This window comes from Grammomys surdaster, unplaced genomic scaffold (genome assembly GCF_004785775.1).
Source record: "Grammomys surdaster isolate TR1022 unplaced genomic scaffold, NIH_TR_1.0 191, whole genome shotgun sequence".
Lineage (NCBI taxonomy): Eukaryota > Metazoa > Chordata > Mammalia > Rodentia > Muridae > Grammomys > Grammomys surdaster.
The window spans coordinates 14,253,560-14,272,557 of NW_021604636.1; the positions used below are offsets into that span (position 1 = coordinate 14,253,560).

General features: G+C 43.0%; 1 protein-coding gene across 4 annotated transcripts; it reads left to right on the forward strand.

Annotated features, from left to right (window-relative positions):
• The first annotated feature begins 6,598 nt into the window (after positions 1-6,598).
• Rbm43 (RNA binding motif protein 43) lies at positions 6,599-16,587 on the forward strand. Of its 4 annotated transcripts, none has more exons than XM_028769225.1 (5): positions 6,599-6,717; positions 9,080-9,192; positions 11,273-11,462; positions 14,247-14,326; positions 15,084-16,587. In XM_028769225.1, the coding sequence occupies exons 2-5, from the start codon at positions 9,190-9,192 to the stop codon at positions 15,882-15,884; spliced, it is 1,074 nt and encodes a 357-aa protein (XP_028625058.1). In that variant the 5' UTR covers positions 6,599-6,717; positions 9,080-9,189; the 3' UTR covers positions 15,885-16,587. The 4 variants fall into 4 exon arrangements, with proteins under 4 accessions (XP_028625058.1, XP_028625061.1, XP_028625059.1 ...); XM_028769228.1 differs by having other exon boundaries at positions 9,084-9,192; XM_028769226.1 differs by lacking the exon at positions 6,599-6,717 and adding an exon at positions 7,358-7,530.
• Positions 16,588-18,998: the final 2,411 nt, after the last annotated feature.

An 18,998-nucleotide genomic window follows, 5' to 3' on the forward strand; every position in this document is an offset into this window, starting at 1 on the left:
CATGTATCCCTGCCCCCGAGGGGTGCTAGGTGCTGTGGAATGCCTTCTTGCAGCTTCTTTAGTTGGAGAATGTACAGAAACCTTATTGATAATATTAAAGCTCCCCAATAGAGAAAGTAAAACTCTCTTTTTGCCAAGGAATCTTTGCACAGGTTTTATTCTGACATGTTCCATAACCTGGAAATAAGATTAAATTCAAGCCAGGCATAGTGGTACATACCTTTAATCCTCACTCATTCTACGGTTGGTTTTGCAAGTCCATTGATAGCATGTTTTTTTTATAAAATTGTTAAAATCTAGTTTAATTCATGTATTTTGCCCCCAGTACTTGTGATGTTATTGCTTCCCAGGCCCTGGCCAAATCCAATGTCATGAAGTCTTCCCTATTTGTTTCCAACTGAGTGCTTACATGCAGGTCTTTCTGTTAGCTTGGGTGAACTCTGTTGATTTTCATATATGCTTTTAGGCAAAGATCCACCTTCCTCTGAGAGAGATTGGTGGCTTAGGTAGTGCCTACACTAAGCCATACCCTCAGACCCTTCTTCATTCCTTTGTAGGTGGCTATCTTGTGTCTTAAAGCCGTTTATTTCCCAGTTCAATGGTCTTGGTACTCTTCCTGATAATCACTCAACCACATAGTTTATCGGAGAAACAGCAGCTTGTGATGCCCATAGATAGGGTTTTGTTATGAGGGTTTGGCTCTTGGAGAGAAGCCCCATGATGGCCAGCCTAGGCACAGGGAAGCTGATGATACGGCTCTAGTCTGAGTTTGTAATGGTGGGACGCAGATGTCCTTTTTCTAACAAAACAGAAAAAGAAAACATAATAAAATAAGTTGAATTTGGCCAAGTGTTGTGCTATATACTCTGACTCCAGCCCTTGGGAATCTGAGGAAGAAACAGGAATGTTCTGAGCTCAAAGCCAGAGTGGGCTGTGTAGTAAGATCTCTAGTCTTAAAGGGTGCCTGTGGCACTTTGCCTTTCTTCTGTTTTGTTCTACTGAAATCACAGTAGATTAGACAATGCTACACATTCTCCTAGAAACATTCCCTCACGTATCTAGAAAAGATGACTTACCAGTTACCTGCTCATCCCTTAGCCTGGGGTAACACGTCACCATTACATCATAGTAGTAGTCAGCTTTCTGTCAGGGAAAAACAAAGCTGAGCTCAGTTTCAGAGTCTGTGTTCCCTTTGCTTTGTTGCTTTGGGCCAGTGGCATGGAAGTGTTCTGATTTCCGAGAGTAAAGTAGAGTAAAGCTGCTGTAGTCCTGGTGGCCAGGAAGCAAAGGTAGAAGAGGCCAGGGTCTCAGTGTCCCTTATAAGACATGCCCTCGTCGTCCTACCTCTGATGAGGCCTCACTTCCCAACAGCACCACAGATCAAACCTTCACCATGTTGTGGTCTTTGGGGGCCTTTCAGATCCAAAGTGTCAGAGCCGTGTAAATGGGAGTTTATTTCTGTCCGGGTTTGTCTTCGCATCATTTCCACCTCATTTCAGTCACTGTAATTTTGAGGTAATACTTAAAATCGAGAAGCGTGAGTCCTCCAGACTGGTTCTTTTGAAAGATTGTTTTGACTATTTTGAAATGCCCTGAGGTTCCATAAAACTTTCAAATTAAAAAAAGGAATTTTTAAAAATCATCCAGCAGAGAATGCAAAAATCAAAGCATTTATTAATGTAAGGAGACTATAAAACCTTCATCTACATAAAAAAAGCCATTCAATCATGTTGACCTTCATCCCAGTGTATTTTCTTTTTAGAGGCTTGTATCCCTGAGATGGTTTAGCCATGATGATTGACCTGATCCACTCTAAGTACAGCAACTGCAATATTAGCAGCCAGTTTAATTGCTCATTAGTTTTCCAAGTAAGTATCTAGAGTACCAGCTTCCAACATGGCTTTTACAGCAGAATTTCCACCTTAAGATCTAATCCGGCAGTTTTATTTCCTTCTTGGTTTACTACACAGACTTTAGAGATTGCATCATTGGCCTTAACTCTAGAATTTTCTGACAGTTCCCATGTAATACCTTTGAATGTGTGATGGTTTGTATATGCTTGGCCCAGGGAATGGCACCGCTGGGAGGTGTGATCTTGTTGGAGTAGGTGTGACCTTGTAGGTGTGGACTTTAGTACCCTTGTCCTAGCTGCCTGGGAGCCAGTACTCTGCTAGCAGCTTTCAGATGAAGATGTAGAACTTTCAGTTCCTCCTGCACCATGTCTGCCTAGATGCTACCATGCTCCTATCTTGATAATAATGGACTGCATCTCTGAACCTGAAAGCCAGCTCCAATTAAATGTCCTTTATAAGACTTGCCTCGGTCATGGTGTCTGTTCACAACAGTTAAAACCCTACCTAAGACAAAATGCTACAACAAGCTTCTTTCTAGTATACTGTTCAAGTCCAGGTCTTGGCTCTCCATATGGTGTGATGTGTTTGGCTAGTTCAATTTCTGATCTTACACTTCCCATCACCCCAAAGCAAGATGTTTATCCCCTGTGAGAACTTCAATGCACTGAAACCATCATCTCTTGTTCTTCCTATATTAACCATGAGATCACCTATAGAACCTCAACTCAGTGTAGTAGAAATGGTACCACCTTCTTTTTCATGGGTGGTTTCATGCAACCACCCATGCATCTCTAACTTAATGGAGGCAAACGCTGTTACCTCCATACCTTAAAGAAATGTTCTATTTCTCCAAGAGTAAGAGAAATCCATCTGGGGAGAGCTGTACTCCAACTTTTTTATTGTCTCCTGAGATCCCATTTTGAGCTGAGCCTTATCAACGATACACGGCATTGTATTTGCTTGCATAATGAAGAGCTGTGTTTGCCACTTTGTCACCTGTTATGTTATCACCACTTCTAACAGCTTTGCTTTGGACACCCATGAGATTCTCTTAATGACATCCAGCAGCTCTCCAGCAGTCTTTCCCAGCACCATTCCCTCATCTCTCTTATCAAAAGGACAAGAGTACTTTCAGTTTCCTTCTTAAAAACCAAATCATGCATTACCAGATCCCAGAGGTTTACAACTTTGATGTTTTCATCATTGAATCTGGGAAAATAGATGCAGATGGATGAGCAGTGTTACCACAACTGTGTTGTTCACACGGTGTGCACTCATTATTGGGATAAGAAGTCATCAACATCCCGAGAGATTCACAGGACACCATCATCCAATCAGAAGGATGCACATAGGAGCGCGAGTGTGTGTGTGTGTGTGTGTGTGTGTGTGTGTGTGTGTGTGTGTGCTATTTCATAACCTTCTATATCTCTGAAACTGATCAGCTAGACCTAAGAAGTTATTCAGCTCTTTCCGGAAGGGCTTCAGCAAATACCAGAACAGAGTTTGTGCCATCTCCAACTTCTTGAGAGGCCATGATGTCGTTTGTGCAGTAGGATGTTATACTTCCCGGTCTTTCAAAATGGGCTCTGTATAATTTATCACAAACCACTCCCCAGGAGACTGAAAAACATTTAATTCATTCCACTTGGTTCCTATGCTGTATGGAAAGTTTGGGAAGATTCCTTGCAAGGTTGTGTTTTTATATAGAAGAGGTTTCCAGCTTCTTCTAATGCTGAAAAATGTTTTTGTTTCATCCTCATTCATCTGGGATAAGCCTGGTGGCCTGGGGACTTGAAGTGATGTGGTCAGCCTGCAAGAGCTGATTATGGGCTCCTTTGGAAATCTGGAGGAACTAAGGGGCAGGCAATCTCAGCTGCTTCCTTCCTTCTCTCCCTCCCTCTTTTCCTTCCTTTCTTCTTCCTCCTCCTCTTCATGCCTCCTCCTCCCCCTCCTCTTTCTACTTCTGTTCCCCTGCTCTTCCTTCTCCTCCTTTTCTTGCTTCCTCCTCTCTCCTCTTTCTCCTTCTCTTCTTCCTGCTTTTCCACCTCCTCCATCTTTCTTTCTTCTTCTTCCTGTGAGACTGGGTCTTTCTATGTAGCCCAGACTGTCCTTAAACTCATCATTGAACCTCAGCCTCAAGAATTCTAGGGTCACAGGTGTGTGCTACCACACCTGTTATGCTTGCTTTTCAATTTCTATATACAGTGCTTTAGAGATTATGCGAAGAACAACATTGAATCTGTAGGTGCCTGTGTGTGTCCAAGCATACCACATAGCATATATGGAAGTCTGAAGATAGCTCGTGGACTTTGTTATCTCCTTTTACAATGTGGGGCCTGTGGGTCAAACTTAGGTTGTCAGGTTCAGCAGCAAGCATGTTTACTCACAGACATCTTACTGGTCCTACACACACACACACACACACACACACACACACACACTCATGAAAGAGAGAGAATATGTCTAAAATTTACTAAAGAGGTGGTGATTGATATTTTCCCTTTGCTTTGCCCCCACCCCTTTCTGTGCTGTCTCCTGGGCTGCGGGCTGTGTGTCAAGATCAAGCTGAGTGTCCCCTTCCCAGCCACTAGCTGTCAGAAGTGCACTGCAGTGAACAGTGAATGCAAATGTTGTACTTTCTATGAGAAGCCAATAGTCGCAGACATTCCTGATGAAGTTCTAGATGAAGGATGGGAGGGTTACGAGGTCTGAATCAGCGGTGAGAATGGTAAACAACGTTTTCCTATGAAGCAGGGTGTCTAGACCACAGCAGACCCTCTTTTGTTGTTGAGAAAGGGCAATTTTTGTAGAGACCGAAGAAAGGAAGCACAAATCTCTTCAGGGATGCATTGTGAATGATGTTCTCAAAGTGGTTATTATAGAAAAAGGAGAGAGGGGTAGTACTATGCCGAGAGAGAGACACCACTGTGTCTCAGCAGTTGAGGCCCCAAAGAGCTCTCAGAATATGAAAACTTTTCAGTCTCTCTAAAGACAATGATGTCCACTAGTATGTTGGCAGGATGTCCTTTAACAGAGAAGGCGAGAAGCCCAAGACCAGAGCCCCAAGGAGTTGGCATCTTTTTATGCCACATGACCCACCACAAAAAGCTCATGAAGCTCTGAAGAAATATGGCACCAAAAATAAAGACTATGCTAAACTTTTGGCTGAGAATGAAGAAGGCTGAGAGCTTCTACTTAAATGCTGGGTCCAGTTAAAAATCAGTCTTTAAGGGTAATAAATAGATAAATGATCAGACTTGAAAAAAAGAAGAAAAATTCCCCCTTTGCCTTTCCCAGGTATGTTAGGGAGGGGGGAAACTTCTTACAGTGTAACCTTGTGATTCTTTTTTGCCAACATAAGTGCAGCTTATGAAAATGTCAAATGTTTCAATATTTTAAAACTTTAGAAAGGGTCTTTATGATCATGTATTAAGTTCAGTTTTGACAATTTGACACAATGTAGCTAGAATCACCTAGAAAAGAAGTTTCAATGAGGGATTGTCTAGGCTACTGGGTCCCTGTGGTTATATTATATATAGGTGGTGCCGTTCTCTGGGCAAGGGATCGTGGATTGCATAAGAGAGGAGAAATCAAGCAAAGTTAGCATAGGTTAGTCCATTGCTTTCTGCTGTGATGTGGTGCCATCGGTTGTTTCAAGTTCCTGTCATGCTGACTTCCTGCAGATAAAATTGTGAGCCAGGAGAAGCCCTTTCTCCATTAACCTGATTATGTCCAGGTATTTGGTCACAGCAAAAGGAAAGGAAATGATGGCATCATGCCGTATCAAGAAAATAAATGTGGAGTGTAAACAAGGTGATAGAGTTTGAAACCCTATCTCGAAGAACCAAGAAACGAAAAAAGGACAGAAAATGCCACAGACATCCTATAGTATAGAGGTAGTTCCTCAACTGAAGGTACTCTTCCCAAATGTATCAAGTCAACAGTCAAAATTAGCCATCCCAGCCTGTCTGCACTTGTCTTTGCTCGGTGCAGCATTCTTTCCTGCGGGAATGAATCTTCCCTCAAATAGAAGGGAGTAGGTTTCATAGCTTGTTTCGGACCAGACGTGTCTATTTTATGTGGCCCACTTTGGGGAAGAGGAATCCTGATTTCTATGACTGGCTTAGGGTCAACAAAGGTGCAGCACAGAGTTAGGGGGATTTGGCTTTCAAGTATAGGGATGCTAAAGTATGAATGTGAGGAGCTGTGTTCTGAGTCCCTGAGAGACGCCCAAATTCTTAGAAATGTTTGCACCTAAACTGGCTTGTGGTATCTGCTAGTTTGGGCAAACCGGTTGAAAATTGGTATCTCACGATTTTAGTTTCTATTTCCTTACACGGGAGGAGTTCATGCTCTGCCTTTGCTTTCACATTTCTTTGACTTCACTGGGCTAGATTTCTTGTGTGCCAGGCTTCAGCGCCACCTGGCCAGGTGGTTGAGTTCTGTGGGCAGGAGGGTACCTTCCCCTTGTGCTTTGAGCTCTGCTCCAGGTGATGAGCCTGGGCGGACCCCGCTGGCTGGGGATCGGGCTTGAGAAAGCGCTGGACAGATTAGGACGCGGCCCAGGAATCATCCCAAGTCCCAAGAGAAGCCCAGATGCCCGTGGGGCATCTTGAGCTGGAACCACAAAGGCGCCCAGAGACCGACCCAGTCGGGCGCCGCCCTTCCAAACTGAGTCTCCAGAGTGACGGAACTGGAAAGCGAAAGTGGAACCTGCTCGCCGCCAGCTTTAGGCTTCCCGCTGGCTGAGCATCTCCCACTGGCAAATCGCTTTAACCCGGGTTGAGGATCAGGGAGGCGCGCCGAGGGTCCCGGGGCACGTATCCCGCGTGATCGCGCGCCCCGAAGTGGCCGTCGTGGGGCGGTAGGTCTGGCTCCCACGAGTGGGGACACGGGCGCCTTTAGCAACCGCCTGCTGAACAAGCAGGGACTCGCGTGTTTCTCTGGAAGGTGGTTTGGGCGGCACTGGGATTAGGAATGGGGGCAAGGACAGTGACCCAGAAATGGAGGCCATAACTAACTACTGGAAGGAGCTAGTAAGAAGAGTACCAACTGAGGGCACTGGAATGCTGACCCTCTCTCCTTCGGCGCTAGGCCTTTGACCAGGGCCCCAGGTTTTTGTCTAGATACCCAGTTACTGTGCATATGTGAGTTTCTGTACATGTTTCACCTGATGAGAGAGAGAGAGAGAGTGTGTGTGTGTGTGTGTGTGTGTTTTATTTGGTGAGAGTCAAGGTATAGTCCATGAAAATAAACAAGTGATCGAGAAAGCAAATAGAAACTAAAATAGCAAATGAAATATTTCTTCTTAGTGCCACACTTAAAAGGTAAGCCACCTTTTTCTTCCTTCCTTCCTTCCTTCCTTCCTTCCTTCCTTCCTTCCTTCCTTCCTTCCTTCCTTCCTTCCCTCCTTTCTCTCTCTCTCTCTTTCTTTCTTTCTTTCTTTCTTTCTTTCTTTCTTTCTTTCTTTCTTTCTTTTCTTTCTTAAAGCAGAGCATGGAAACTGTAAAATGACACCATACCTCTGCTGAAATTCCCTTGTTTCACAGTCTTTGAGTGGATTGCTTTCTTCAGGACACTCGGTTTTTCTTCTCTACGGTGTATACAGAAATCTGGCAATTCTCTGCTCATAACAGGTCTCTGGAGAAGACATGCAGCCGTATGTCCTCATGCATAAGTGAGTTAAGAAAAAGGCGCAGGGTATTGAAGTAGCTCAGGAGATCACAGCATGCAGTGAGGTCTTGCAAAACAAGGTCTACAGGGAGCCTCTTTGATTATAAACTGTGTGTAGACTCTTGAATTAAGAAACACATTAGTGCCGTTGAGTTGTGAGAGTTCCTGAGCTCAAATGGACTTTTGTCGTTGACATTGATGAACGGCTGAAAGGACAGTAGTTCACCAGCCAGTTACCACCAAGGCTGGTGTGGGCTGTCAGGACACTGTGCCGCAGAGATAAAAGCCAGGAAGTCACCCAGCCTGGAAATCTGAAAAGTCCCTCTTGTAAGAGAAAATTACATTAAGTGTCTGGGGACTAGACTGAGGAACACTTCGGTACGGCGTATTTTCAGAATGCCATCTAGAAAACAGGTCGTTTACTTGTATTAACATGGCTTCTTTGGTATATATGCAGTGAATTTTTACTTTTTATATTTTTGAAGATTTTACCTTCAAGAGGTCTTCCTTTGTCTTGTATTCTATCCACATGAACCATGTGCAGGCCCCCCCCCCGGGTTGGGGCGCGAATCTGGGGTGCGGAAAACAACTTCCCCCTCCCCTTACCCCCTTCCCCTCCACTCCCTTTGGGTTGGTTGCCCAAGACAATATTTCTCTGTGTAGCCCTAGCTGTCCTGGAACTTGCTTTATACACCACCCTGGTCTTACACTCACGGAGACCCACCTGCCTCTACCTCCCAGTGCTGGGATCTAAGGTGCACACTGCCACTGCCCAGCCTGAAAACGTCTTTTACTTGATATTTGGTTGTATCTACTCCAATTCTACTCCAGCCTTCGAGGCCTCTCATACATGGAGACTTTTATACTTTAGCCAGAATTAATTTTGCTTCTTAATCCTGGGTGGCATTTATTGTAGTTTTATAGTATTTTATTGTGAGTGACATGTGTTCTAAATGAGGTGTTCTATTTCTTTCTGTGGAGCAATAGAGCTTGGTTGCTTTTATGCAAACCGAGCTTCTTTGAAATGATTTAAGTGTCCTTCTCATCCACGAGGTAGAAGTCCCCACCATATGAATTGTAAAGCCCATCGAATGCTCCATGGCAGAAAGGCGACACAGTACATTTTCATTCATTAAATTTATTTTATCGTATTTTATGTGTGTGTTTTGCCTGCATGTATGTATGTATACCACATACAAGCCTGGTGTTCTCAAAGGCTAGAAGAGGGTGTCAGAACCCCTTGAACTGGAGTTATAGGCAGTAGTGAACCATCACGTTGGTGTTGGGAATTGAATCCAGGTCCTTTGTAAAAGTAGCAAGTAGTCTTAACTGCTGAGCTATTTTTCCTCAGACCCTTACAGTACATGTTTTGAAGAGAGCAGAATTTCAGGATGATAGTTTTCTTTCTGCTCACCAATTCTAGTGCCCAATGGGTTGTCAGATGTGGAATGTAAGCTGGATGAATACAGTTTTTATTAATGTCTTAAGTGATAGGAGGTATGTGTTAAGAATGTTATACATACATTGTAAACTTAAAAACACAATTTTATTAGATAGGGACATGCATGCCATCTCATCTTGATACAGCGACTTGGTGAAAGGCAGAGATTCTGAGACCGTACATCTCCTGGGCCATCACCACTACTGTTTTCTGAATTCTGCTATGGTAAGTGAGGAGGAAAGACTGCTTTCTTCCATTTTCAGCTTTGGAAGCTGTACTATAATGTCACTTAAAAATTTTTTTAGGCTGTTTTTGTATCTTCTACATCGTACTTAACCGGTGTATAATATTACATAATTCTCTGTAATGTAACCACGTCTTTCCCCCTTTAATTTCTGTTAACACTGGCTTTATTCTTACATGGACAGTGTTGGACATTTTCATTTTCTTTTGTAGCCATTTTTGAGTTTTTGGCATTGTAAAGACTTAGCATGTTTAGTCTAAAAGTTAAAACTCACCAGTGGCGCATCCTAAGGAGCAAATACGGTTCCAGCAGGGTCTAATTGCTTGCTAAAGATGCTCTCCCCCTTTCGGTCTCATGTCATGTGTAATCTTTCTTTGCCACATAGAGGGAGATGTTTCTAATGATGCTCAAAAGTATCTTTTCCATTTTCTCTTTCCTCTTTTACTTAAGATTTAGCTCGCTCGTGATCTTTAGGCTGGGATCCCTTCAAATGCCGGAAAAGAGGCGGCAGTGTTCACGTGTGCCCAGGCTAACTAGCGTCTCTAGAGAGTTAATTTAGGTTTCTTTCTTAAGGAAAAGGATCGTCAGTTTTCACTGAGGTCTGTACCAGTGTCTGCCACTATGGGGTTTGTGTGCTCAAGCCTGTGTGTGAGTCTAAGTTGGGGCCAGACTGTGTTCGGAACAAGCTGGAGCGAGTATTTACTGGTAGCCATCCATGACTTGTTGTGCATGTTCCTTTTCTTCACGTCCGAGGGTCTGCCGTGTAGACTGTCACCTTTACCCCGCAATCTCCCTTTCCTTACTCTACGTTTATTTCTTCTGTCCCACCCTTACATACATCTGAGTATATTTTTGTCTCTCTGAAACTGATTAAAGTCTGTCCCAGTGAATTAAATTTACTCTTTTCCTTTAAGGCTGTCAGGGCTAACAGTGTGTGTGCAGAGACCATTCATTTGCCGTCCTTCTGGGAAGCTGGAAACAGGCTTCTCCCCCAGACGGATCTTAGTTGAAGTACAGTCCTTGCGTTGAGAGCCCACAGGTCCTTTGTGGTTTGTTAACCATCAGTCCAGCTCGGGAGGCGTTGTCCTTCCTCCACTAGTTAAGACAGATTATGTCTGAACTTTGCTGCAATTGGTCCTGACTAACCGCACACATCTTGGGTGAGGCTGAGGCTGATGGAGTCACTGAGATGGGAGACAAATGAAGGTGTTAAGTAGAAGTGAATTTAAAAGGTGGATTTAGATGAAGGATTTTTGCTGTCGACTCCACATGGCAGCAGCTTCTGCAAGACAATGTCCCTCTGTGACTCACTGTCACCTCAGACCCCTGGTGGAAAGTGGGGTGTGGTCTACACAGCCACTACATTTATTGCAAGACTTCCCATTGATTCTGACCATAAGAGGGATGCCTTTCTCACTGGCTTACATACTTGGGACTCTATAATCCTCTTTCAAATGTTGCCGTTCTTGTAGTTATTTTAATAAACCCAGGACGTTGCACACATGACTCAAGTACTCTATCACTGAGATGTATCCAAAGCCACTTTTAAACTGTTAAAAAAAAAAAGAATGATACATCTCCCTAGGTGTGGTTGCATACACCTTTAATCCTAGCACTTGGGAGACAGAGGCAGGAGGATCTTTTGAGTTTGAAGTCATGCAGGTATAAATAGCAAGTTCAAGGTCAGCTAAAGCTAAATAGAAAGACCCCATCTCAAAAAGTAAACAAAATCAATCAACCTACCTCTCTCTCTCTCTCTCTCTCTCTCTCTCTCTCTCTCTCTCTTCCTTTCTTTCTTTTTCATTTTCTTTTTTTCTATGATTCTCTTATTTTGGGCCTTCCTAAAATCAAATATGTAATACTATTTTCTATCTCTTAGAAAAATAAAGGGGTCACTCTACACAGGACTCTCAAATTTGACTGAGGTCCGTGTTGGTAGATAGAATGAGGCAAACAAACTCCTGCTGGTCATCTCTGTGGAAGGAGGTCTTGCATGTCACTGATGTGATGGTACCTTTCAGTAGATTCCTATTTAAACACTATCCAACTGTTTTCCTGCAGGCATCAGCATTGCAGGTCAAAGGTCCCACAGTTTCTGAGAGGACAGTTGTGGTTTCTGGACTTCCAGTTGGCCTTTCAAAGGAACAGTTAGTGAATCGCTACTTCCAAGATGAGGGTAGACATGTGGAAGAGGTGATATATCCATCAAAATCCAAAGGAGTTGCATATATCATCTTCAAGGAAACAAAAGGTATTTTTTAACCAAGATTTTATCATCTGAGAAGTGCTTGCTTAGTGACATTAAAATTTCATATTGTGAAAATGATTGATGGAATTGACAGCGATTGACGTAGTATTAAAAATTATTCAATTCTGAAAAGTGGCCAGTGTTATATTTGCAAAAATACATGAAAATAGCTCATGAAAATGTGTCAGTGAGTAAAAAAAGTTTTAAGACTTTAAAAAGTATTTTGCTTCTATCTATCTATCTATCTATCTATCTATCTATATCTTGGGAGGTAGATATAGAACATGTATAAAATAAAGTTAAATTACATATAATCTCCTAGATAAGACAGCTACTTTGGCCAGTTTCAGGTGGCAACAACAATATAATTATACTCTCTTCTTCTAATCCCTCAAAATATCAAATGGAAAATCTTTTTTTAAAGATTTATTTTATGTATATGAGTATACTGCAGCTGTCTTCAGACATAACCAGAAGAGGGCATTTGGATCCCATTACAAATAGTTGTGAGCCACCATGTGGGTGCTGGGAATTGAACGTAGGTAGGACCTTTGGAAGAGCAGTCAGTCAGTGCTCTGAACCACTGAACAACCTCTCCAACTCATCAAGTGGAAATTCTAATGACGAATCTGCTTTGTTATAACGTTGAACTGAGAACTATGGCAGCACCTGGAATAGGACTGAGCCATTCTGCTTCCCGCCTCAGCTCGAAACAGGCAGCTGGTGGCTGCAGATTGTCCTCGCTACTCCAGCCTGGAGGAGGGACAGTCATTTTTAGGTTTAGACGCTAGAGGAATAGATGCCAGAGAACATTTTCCGTGCTCTACAGTGTTATGAGTGAAAGTTTCGTGCAAGTGTGTTAGAAAAAAAAGGCTCATGTTCTGTTCTGTTTGAGGAGGTTCATGGGGGGAGGAAAAGCCATGTTCAGGTTTGTGGCAAGGGCTTGTCATATCTTTAAAAATTCGGAAGTGGTGGTGTAAGGTAATTTTTTTTGTTTGCTTTTGTAAGGTAATTTTTATATGCTGAATATTGCTAACTACTATTCTAGATGTTGAGAACAAAACCATGAATAGAATAGGCAGTCTTGGTTTTCATGAAGTGTACATCAATGAGGTTGGTCTTTTATTGGGGCAACAGATGTATAATATGTTTGTGCTTTATTTATAGCTATATGTTTACATTTGTTTATATGTTAACATATAAATGTTATGAAAAAGTATAAAGAATAATAAAGAGATTAAAGTGATGGTGGTACCGTTTTAGGTAGACTAGGTCGGGAAGTTTCTTTTGCTCTTTTAACATTTTATTTGAAAAAAGTTATCTCTATTATTTTTATTTTATGGTGTGTGTATGTGTGTGCACGCGCATGAGTGTCTGAATGTCATGTGCATAGAGGTACTTGAGAAACCCAGAAGAGGGAGTTGGATCTCTGGCGCTGGAGTTACACACAGGAGATTGTCAATCTCTGGATGTGGGTGTAGCAAGTGAGACTTAGGTCCTCTAGAAGATCAGTAAGTGTTCTTTCCTGGTGCACCATCTCTCCAGCCCTCTTTCTTATTTACTTTTTGAGATGGAATTTTATCGTGTTACGTGGGAAACGTGTGTGTGTGTGTGTGTGTGTGGTGTGTGCGTGGTTGGGAACTACATCCAAGCTAGCTTTCATGTATACTAAGCACATTGGGGATAGTACCCAAGAATTTATCTAATGCTGTACCAACAAGATGTGTTCCCAGATCTGAAATACTCTGTTTATGCAACAACTGAGCAGAGACCAGAATGAAGCAGAAGGGGTGGGGGTAGTAAGAGGATAGACAGGGGTTCATGAGGTTAAAGGGGAAGAACACTCTAGGATAAATGAAGGATTGGTAAAAATTGTTGAGGTGGGAAGTGTGGTGAAGAGGGCAGGGGAAGTATGTTGAGTGTTTGCAGAAATTGGAAGGCAGGAGTGGAATTGAGTGTGGGCAAAGTAATAGGTGGGGGTAGCTTGTGAGCCAGGACCCCTGCGTGCTGAGCAGCCTGCAGTCTAGGAGAGGTTTCTGGGTTGCTTGTGGTGAGGTGGGAGCTGTTGGAGGTTCTAAGTAAGGGACTGAGGATAGGAGTTGTTGTTTTGAAACACTGTTGCAGTGCGGAGAATAGGATCTATCTGTGGATGCTGCTGAACAGAGACTAGAGCAGAGCCAGTGAGTACTAAGCACAGACGTTTGAGGATGCTCAGGGGAACACTGACCAAGAAGCGAGCATTCCTTGATGTGATAAGTAGGGGCAGAGGTTTGGAAGTGATACATGTAGAGATGTCTAAAGCCGAAGAGGCTGAGATTAGCCGTGGGTGGTTATAGTGGGCAAAGAGGCCTGCGGTCCGGATTTGTTAGTGTTGAGAGAAGGGCAGGGGAGTGAACAGAGTTAGGACAAAAACTTCAGCAGTGTGGAATTTGTGGAAGGCAGTAGTTCTCTGATGGATGGCATGGAAGATTGACATTATTGCTTTTTTACTCATGTATGGGTTGTGTGTAAAGTAGAATTAAGTCAATTAAATAAAAATAACAAATAAAATTGTAGAAGACCAAAAAAGGTAGAATTAATACCTACTAACACGTTTATGGTGAACTTTAGTGTGTTAAAGCACAAAGGAAATGTTATTTGAACGTCAGGTGTAGGAGAAAAAATGTAGCAAAGAAATCTTACTTTGCAAACAATAGAACTGAACATCTCTGTTTGTAAATTAAGGTACTTATTGGTGTGTTATGCCATAAACACTTTTGATGCTAATGTTTCCTAATGTTTCCCTAGTTGCACAGGATGTCATCAGACAAAAGAAACATCCTCTAGGTTCAGAGTCTCCGCTTCCAGTCTCTCACTTCAGTGGACAGGTGAGTGTGGGCCCTGGGGTGTGTTTTGAGGCCTGGACCCCATTTCTTTTGGGAAGTCTTTCATACACAAGGATACACAGAGTGTTCTGGTTCCATGACTTCTTAGGAATGAAAGTAGACACTTCTCAGTTCTCAAAGGCAAAAGCTGCCTCTAGAAATGTTGTTTTTGTATTTCAACATTGTGTGTGTCCTGTGATGCCTTTAAAGTGACCATGAGCATTTTTTGCTGTCATGGATGACAGCAGGGTTGAAGGCTTTATACTGCGGAATAATTAAGATGAATATTGAAAAGGAACTTTGGAAGAGCAAGGAAAGTGGGTATAAGAATGAAAGTTAAAATCTAACCTGCCAGTTCCCACGTAGATTCTTTAGGGAATCCAGGCTTCTGGTGTAGCCAACTATTGAAATTTAAGCTGAGAGAGGTAGGGCAGGCCTGACTGCCAGGAGATGTCTGGACTATGGCTTACACCAACAGTTTATATATATTGATGGATTCTGAAAAGCACTTCGTTTCAAAACAGCATTTTGTCTCAAAATATTGTTTTACTTTTCATTTCTGGGGTGTGTAGTGTGGGCTGTGGATCCGTGTGGAGCATGGTAGGCTCTCTGAAGGGTGATTTAGAGAGAAAAGCCAGAAGCCTAGGCTTTGTCTTAGAGCTAGCTCTGAACGGCTGCTAAGAGTAGCAGGAGACAATGTGTCGGTTCTCACTCCCCTAGGCCGTGCTGTCTTGACTTTTTTCTTTTTCTTGTGTTGTAGGTCTTCAACTATGTGATGGCCATTCTTGATTTGTCTGTTTTTCGGACTCAAATTGTGCTAGAAAGTCTAGTAGTGGACCTGAAAAAGAAAATCCCAACTTTAAACTTTAGCCCATTGGCACCCAGTGGGAAAATCTCTGTGCAAGGTTCATATCTGGCCTTCATGAAGCTCAAACAGGTTTTGCTATCAAAAGCCATTTCCCCTTTAGAAAACAACAGGAATTATGCTGGTGAAAGGAGAAATCGGAACGGACAGAACCCTAGAAGGGTCCTGCAGGAAAGCAAGAACTCTGTGCCAATACGCGGTACCTCTGTACCTGAGCCTGCCGGCAGCCCGCCAATACTGAGGACCTCTGTACTTGAGCCTGCTGGCAACCCAGAAACACTTGTACTTGATACAGATATTTTCCTTTACCTGAAACACAAGTGTGAGTTTTATGAGCTAACGCTGAGCAAATATCATGTCCTGTGTCAGGAGACGGTGGATGGTGACATCACTACCATTTGTCTACAAGATGACCTGGATGGGTCTTGTCCTGGCAGCGTCAGACATGTGAAAGAGTTCATTGAAGAGTGTGCCCAGGAGTTTCACCTTAAGCTCAGAAAAGAGCTTCTGGTTTTGGAAGGAAGGGGAGATAGAGAGAAAAGAAACATCAGGCAAGCTTTTGAACAACTGTGTTGCAGATATCCTAGAGTTTTGATGAATGTTCACAGCACACATATTGATCTTATAGGACCTCCTTCCGACACATACCTATTTAAGACACAGCTCATGAAATCTTCAGGGCAACAGGTCACTTGAAGTCTTAGCCACAGTTATCATCATGGTCACACCCCTCCCCTCCCCCACCCAGGGTGTAGGAGAAGGTTTAGGAACATGAAATTACTTGTCCAATGTTATCCAGCAGACAACGAACAGGACTGGCATTGAATAAAAAGTAATATCTAAATCAAACCTTGAAAAAAGAACTGACTAAAGGTTGAGGAACTCTCACTTTCCCTGCAAATCCAAAATTGTTAGGAAAAGAAGTCTCCCCCTGCATAGGTTTGCATGACTATTATGCCGTTAAGCTCTGGGGGTTTGTATTCACCTTACATAGAGTTAGAATGTTGCCAGGCTCACTTGAGAAGCTGTGGTTCTGTTAGAGTTGTGGGAATCTTGGGAGAAGTCTGTGTGATGGCTTTTGTGTGTTGTTTCTTACTTTACGGTAGTGTGGTGTCCAGATGAACATTGGAAGTTGAAAACATTGTGATTCAGAAATGCTTTGAATCCAAGTAATTTGCAGAACACCCTAGACTTGCCAGCCTGCCCACGGTGAAGACATGACTGCTTACCCTGGTTGCTGCTCTGACTGACAGCTCATTGCTCATTGCTGCTGCTCGGCACTGTCAGAGCCTCGTACAGTGGATCAGCACTAGCCTGGAAAAGATTCACTGTCTGAAGTACGATTTCTACTGACTCTTTATTGCTTTTGCACCATAATAAAGTACAACTTACACAAAAATTAAATTGTGAGCTGCCTCATTATTGAGCCAAGGATCATCTGCGTTCAGAGCAGCCACGATCTTCTTCTTCAAATGCTATTACTTTAGCAGTACAATGATAAAGACAAAGGAAAGCCATAGTGATTTGTTTCCAGGTCTATGACTCCCTCGACTTTAGCCTTAGAGTAAGTCAATTTTACATAATGGAGCTCTGTAGAGCTCATCTTAGTTAATAAATAATAGAACTATATCAGTCCCTCTTAAAGTAAACCAACATACTTGTGATTATTGTATCAGTAGAGAAGCCTAAGAAAAAATCTATTGGGTCTTTATTTTTCTTTGCCATCTAAATCCAAAATTGTTTAAATACTTTGTCTCCTTAGTATATTTCTGTCACCAAAACCACAGACAACAAATCCAAAACTTGACAAGTGAGACTACATCAGTCTGAACAACATGTGTGTCCCAGAGGACGTGATCAGTTTGGAGAAAAGAATGCTTCCACTTGTTTGGGATGCTGTAACAGGTTTTGAGAGGTAACTTAAGCAATAGACATTTCTCACATTTTAAAGGCCAGGGAGGCAGATCAGGGTGCAGCCACGGCTGGGCTGTGATAAATGGCCTATTCCTTCGAGAAAGCAAGATAGTCAGTCCCCTGTCTCTTAGAACACTAATTCCATCACGAGGGCCTTCCTTCATGACTCAGTCATCCCCTTTCAAGGCCCCACCTCCAAATACTATCTGTGTTAGCTTCCTGTTGCTGTGACAAAATAACAGAATAAACTTACAAGAAGAAAAGATACATTGTGGCTCCCAGTTTCAGTCCATGAGTCCCCATAGAGTGTGGTAAGAGTGTCCCACAGTTAGCTTATTTCCAGTCATTCTGGCAAAGGGGAAGGGCAGGGCATGCCTCCCTTTGATGTTTTAAGATATAGCTAGTATTGCACAGAACCAGCTAGTACCAAGCTGTTTGGGGCAGGCATGAAGTCACATAATTTATTACAATCATCTTCCAAAGGGTTTCTTAGACACCTGTTTTGAAGAATAAGTATTTTCAGGGCCGTGGATGAGAGTGGGGATGAACAGCTTGCTTCTGATGGGTAATTATTGGAAATACTCACCTTTCTACCTTTCATCGGAGAGCTAGGTTTTAGAGTGAAAATCCCACATATTCCTTCCTGTGTTCTGCAAATTGCCAAGCATTTGGATTTCGTCTCCGGATCATCCCCTTTCCTTCTTCTCTATGCATTACCCTTCACCTTTGAATAAAGCTTCCTTGCTACTTTGAAGCCTGTGTTCATCTTCACTCATCGTCTCCTTGCTTAAGCTGTGGTGATGGTTTCAGTGGGAACTTGCCACAATTTAAAAACCACTTGAGTAGGGAGCCTGACCTGAAATATTGCCCAGACTGCTTTACCTGATACGGGAGCATCTTCTACCACCAGCTTAGATTTAAAAAAGAAAAGCACAGGAGGAGGAAAAGTTCTCTTATTTGCTCACCCGGCCTTCTTTCTCTCCTGCTGCCAGGGCTAAGGGAGCACTGTGGGAGAGGTGGTGGGTGGGAAGACAGTAAGATCCAGAGGCAGGCAAGACTGGGGCCAAGTACTGTGTTCCAGGCCTGACAGCAGGACTGGTAGAGTCGTTCACTCACAGCAGCCATGCTTGCTTGCACAAACTCAAGCCAGTCTGCATTCCTGATGGGCAGAGATCATGTGAGCTCCCACTCCTGACTGAGGTGCTCAGTGGTTGATGGCTATTTGAGGAGGGAGAATAAGTTTCTTTCAGGCTGTGGTCCCTGGGAGGTTGGGCATGCTTTCAGCATCTGACCTCACACCTGTGCATATGCAGGTAGCCCTGACTGGCTTTAGTGTGCTAGTTGAAGAACATGCATGAAGAACATTTATGAAGAACATGAAGTTGAGCAGGAGATATACGTGAGACCTGGGAGGAGCTGGAGCAGGAAAATAGGGAAGTTGAGTATGATTGAAATACATTGTATGAAATCTTTAAAGAATAAATTTAAAATGTTTATCTGTCTGTCTTTCTGTCTACCTATCTGCCCATCTATCACCTATTGTCTGGGCGTTTTACTGCTGTGAAGAGACACATGATGAAGGCAACTCTTATAAAGGACAATATTTGATTGGAAACTGGTTTACTGTTTCAGAGGTTTAGTCGATTATCATCATGGTGGGAGGTATGGCAGGGTGTAGACAGTCATGGCGCTGGAGAAGCCAAGAGTTCTACATCTTGTTCTAAAGACACCCAGGAGGAGACTGTTGCCCAAAAACTCCCAGGAGGATACTTTGATTCCATATTGGGAAGAGTTTGAACACTAGAAGACCTTAAAGCCCACATCCACAGTGACACACTTCCTCCAACAAGGCCGTGCCTCCTAATAGAATAGTGCCACTCTCTATGGACCAAACAT